The sequence below is a fragment of the Octodon degus genome, unplaced genomic scaffold (genome assembly GCF_000260255.1).
Source record: "Octodon degus isolate 3935 unplaced genomic scaffold, OctDeg1.0 scaffold00007, whole genome shotgun sequence".
Lineage (NCBI taxonomy): Eukaryota > Metazoa > Chordata > Mammalia > Rodentia > Octodontidae > Octodon > Octodon degus.
In genome coordinates this window covers 25,609,904-25,611,346 of record NW_004524583.1, presented here as the reverse complement: position 1 = coordinate 25,611,346, position 1,443 = coordinate 25,609,904, and the positions used below count along the sequence as shown (strand labels likewise).

Genomic DNA, 1,443 nt, shown 5'->3' with positions numbered 1-1,443 from the left:
AGCCATCTCCCCGACCCTTTGTTTTTGTTTTTTGTTTTTGCTTTTGTTTTTTGTTTTGTTTTGTTTTTTTCATGCTCCATTTCTTTATCACATCTCTCCATCTAGTCACACCCATCTATTTCCTGTTTCCTCTGAAAAGCTATAGATTTTTTTCTTAAAACTTTTTTATTAATTTTATTGAGAAACAAATAGCAACGAGACAGTTTCAAAACCAATTAGTAGGACAGTTTCAATGATTAATACATTGCATATTGCTGTCTTCATAGTAGTGATTCATAGTACAAGAGGCAGACAGGATGTCCTGTCCAAACATTATTAATACAAATCTTTCTTCTCATTGAGTTAAGAGAAAGTAGCTGTATATCTATCCTATTTTGTATATACAGATACAAAATGATCCGTCATTGTATCCCCTGTTTTTGTTTAGTTTTGTCAGAGATGGGTATTCCATTGCCATTTAAATATTATAGGTGTGTGAATTCAGCAAAATAATCCAATATAGTCCACTAGTCCATAATAGTAGTGGGTTATCCATAGGACTGGCACTGTCAGAAGTTGTTGACTTGAGCCTTTCACAGCTCAGCATATTAATATGGTTTTAATTTTATACCTCATTTTTATACTTTTCTAACTTTCTATATTTGGGGAGGAGATTTCATGGAATTAACACATTATTAAGTTTCTATTTCCCAGGCCAAATATGTGTTTCAGTAACATTTGTAGTGAGCACATGGTTAATTTTGGCAAAGTTTTTCTAAATAATAATTGGGTAAGAAAGGAGGAAAGCAGAAATTAGGCTAACATGCTAGTATTTGCACTTGTGTAGGGTCCTTGCTTTATGTGTTTCATCCTCACATTGAATCTGCTGGTTAGATATGTATCATTGAAAAGATGCAGAGTCGTGTTAACAAGTCTATTAACTAATGACTAGCTTAATTCCTAATTTAATGGTAAATTGTTTGTTAATGATTTATTCTTGTTTCCCCTCCAATCCTTTCAGCATCCAGGGCCATGTATTTTGACATCCCACTGGAGCCTGGAGAAACAAGTATCATTAAAAGGCATCCACCACGAAGACTGCAAGTAAGATGAATTTAAAAGGCTTCATAAGGAATTCCTTGGATTTAATAGTAACATCCCCCTTTAACTATAGTCATAAAAGAGGGAGGTTAGATAAGCTTTTGTTGAAGATGTTGTCAAAGGGCTGAGGTGGTAGTTCACTGGTACAGCACCTGCATGCATGAGGCCCTGGGTTCAATCCTCACGACTCCAGAAAAAGAGAATGTGGCCAATTATGAAAACTACAGTACTAAGGATTTCCTTTAATAATAATTTCACTTTTAAAATCCACAAAAATGGGCCAGGGAGATAGCTTAATTGCATAAGCACCTGCCCTGGCAAGCACAAAGTCCCAAGATTGGTCACTGGTACCCCCCCCCAAAA

At 35.6% G+C, this 1,443-nt stretch overlaps 1 protein-coding gene across 5 annotated transcripts in view; it reads left to right on the top strand.

The window, feature by feature from the left end:
• Positions 1-1,443, top strand: part of Ccdc198 (coiled-coil domain containing 198) — a 39,262-nt gene that overhangs the window by 10,282 nt on the left and 27,537 nt on the right. For 3 of the 5 annotated variants that reach the window (XM_023703134.1, XM_023703125.1, XM_004624821.2), the window contains exon 2: positions 1,001-1,083. In XM_023703134.1, coding sequence (XP_023558902.1) covers positions 1,001-1,083 — 83 coding nt within the window. Of the gene's footprint in view, positions 1-1,000; positions 1,084-1,443 lie in introns of those variants that run through there. The other 2 variants (XM_023703138.1, XM_023703131.1) reach the window with 2 other exon arrangements.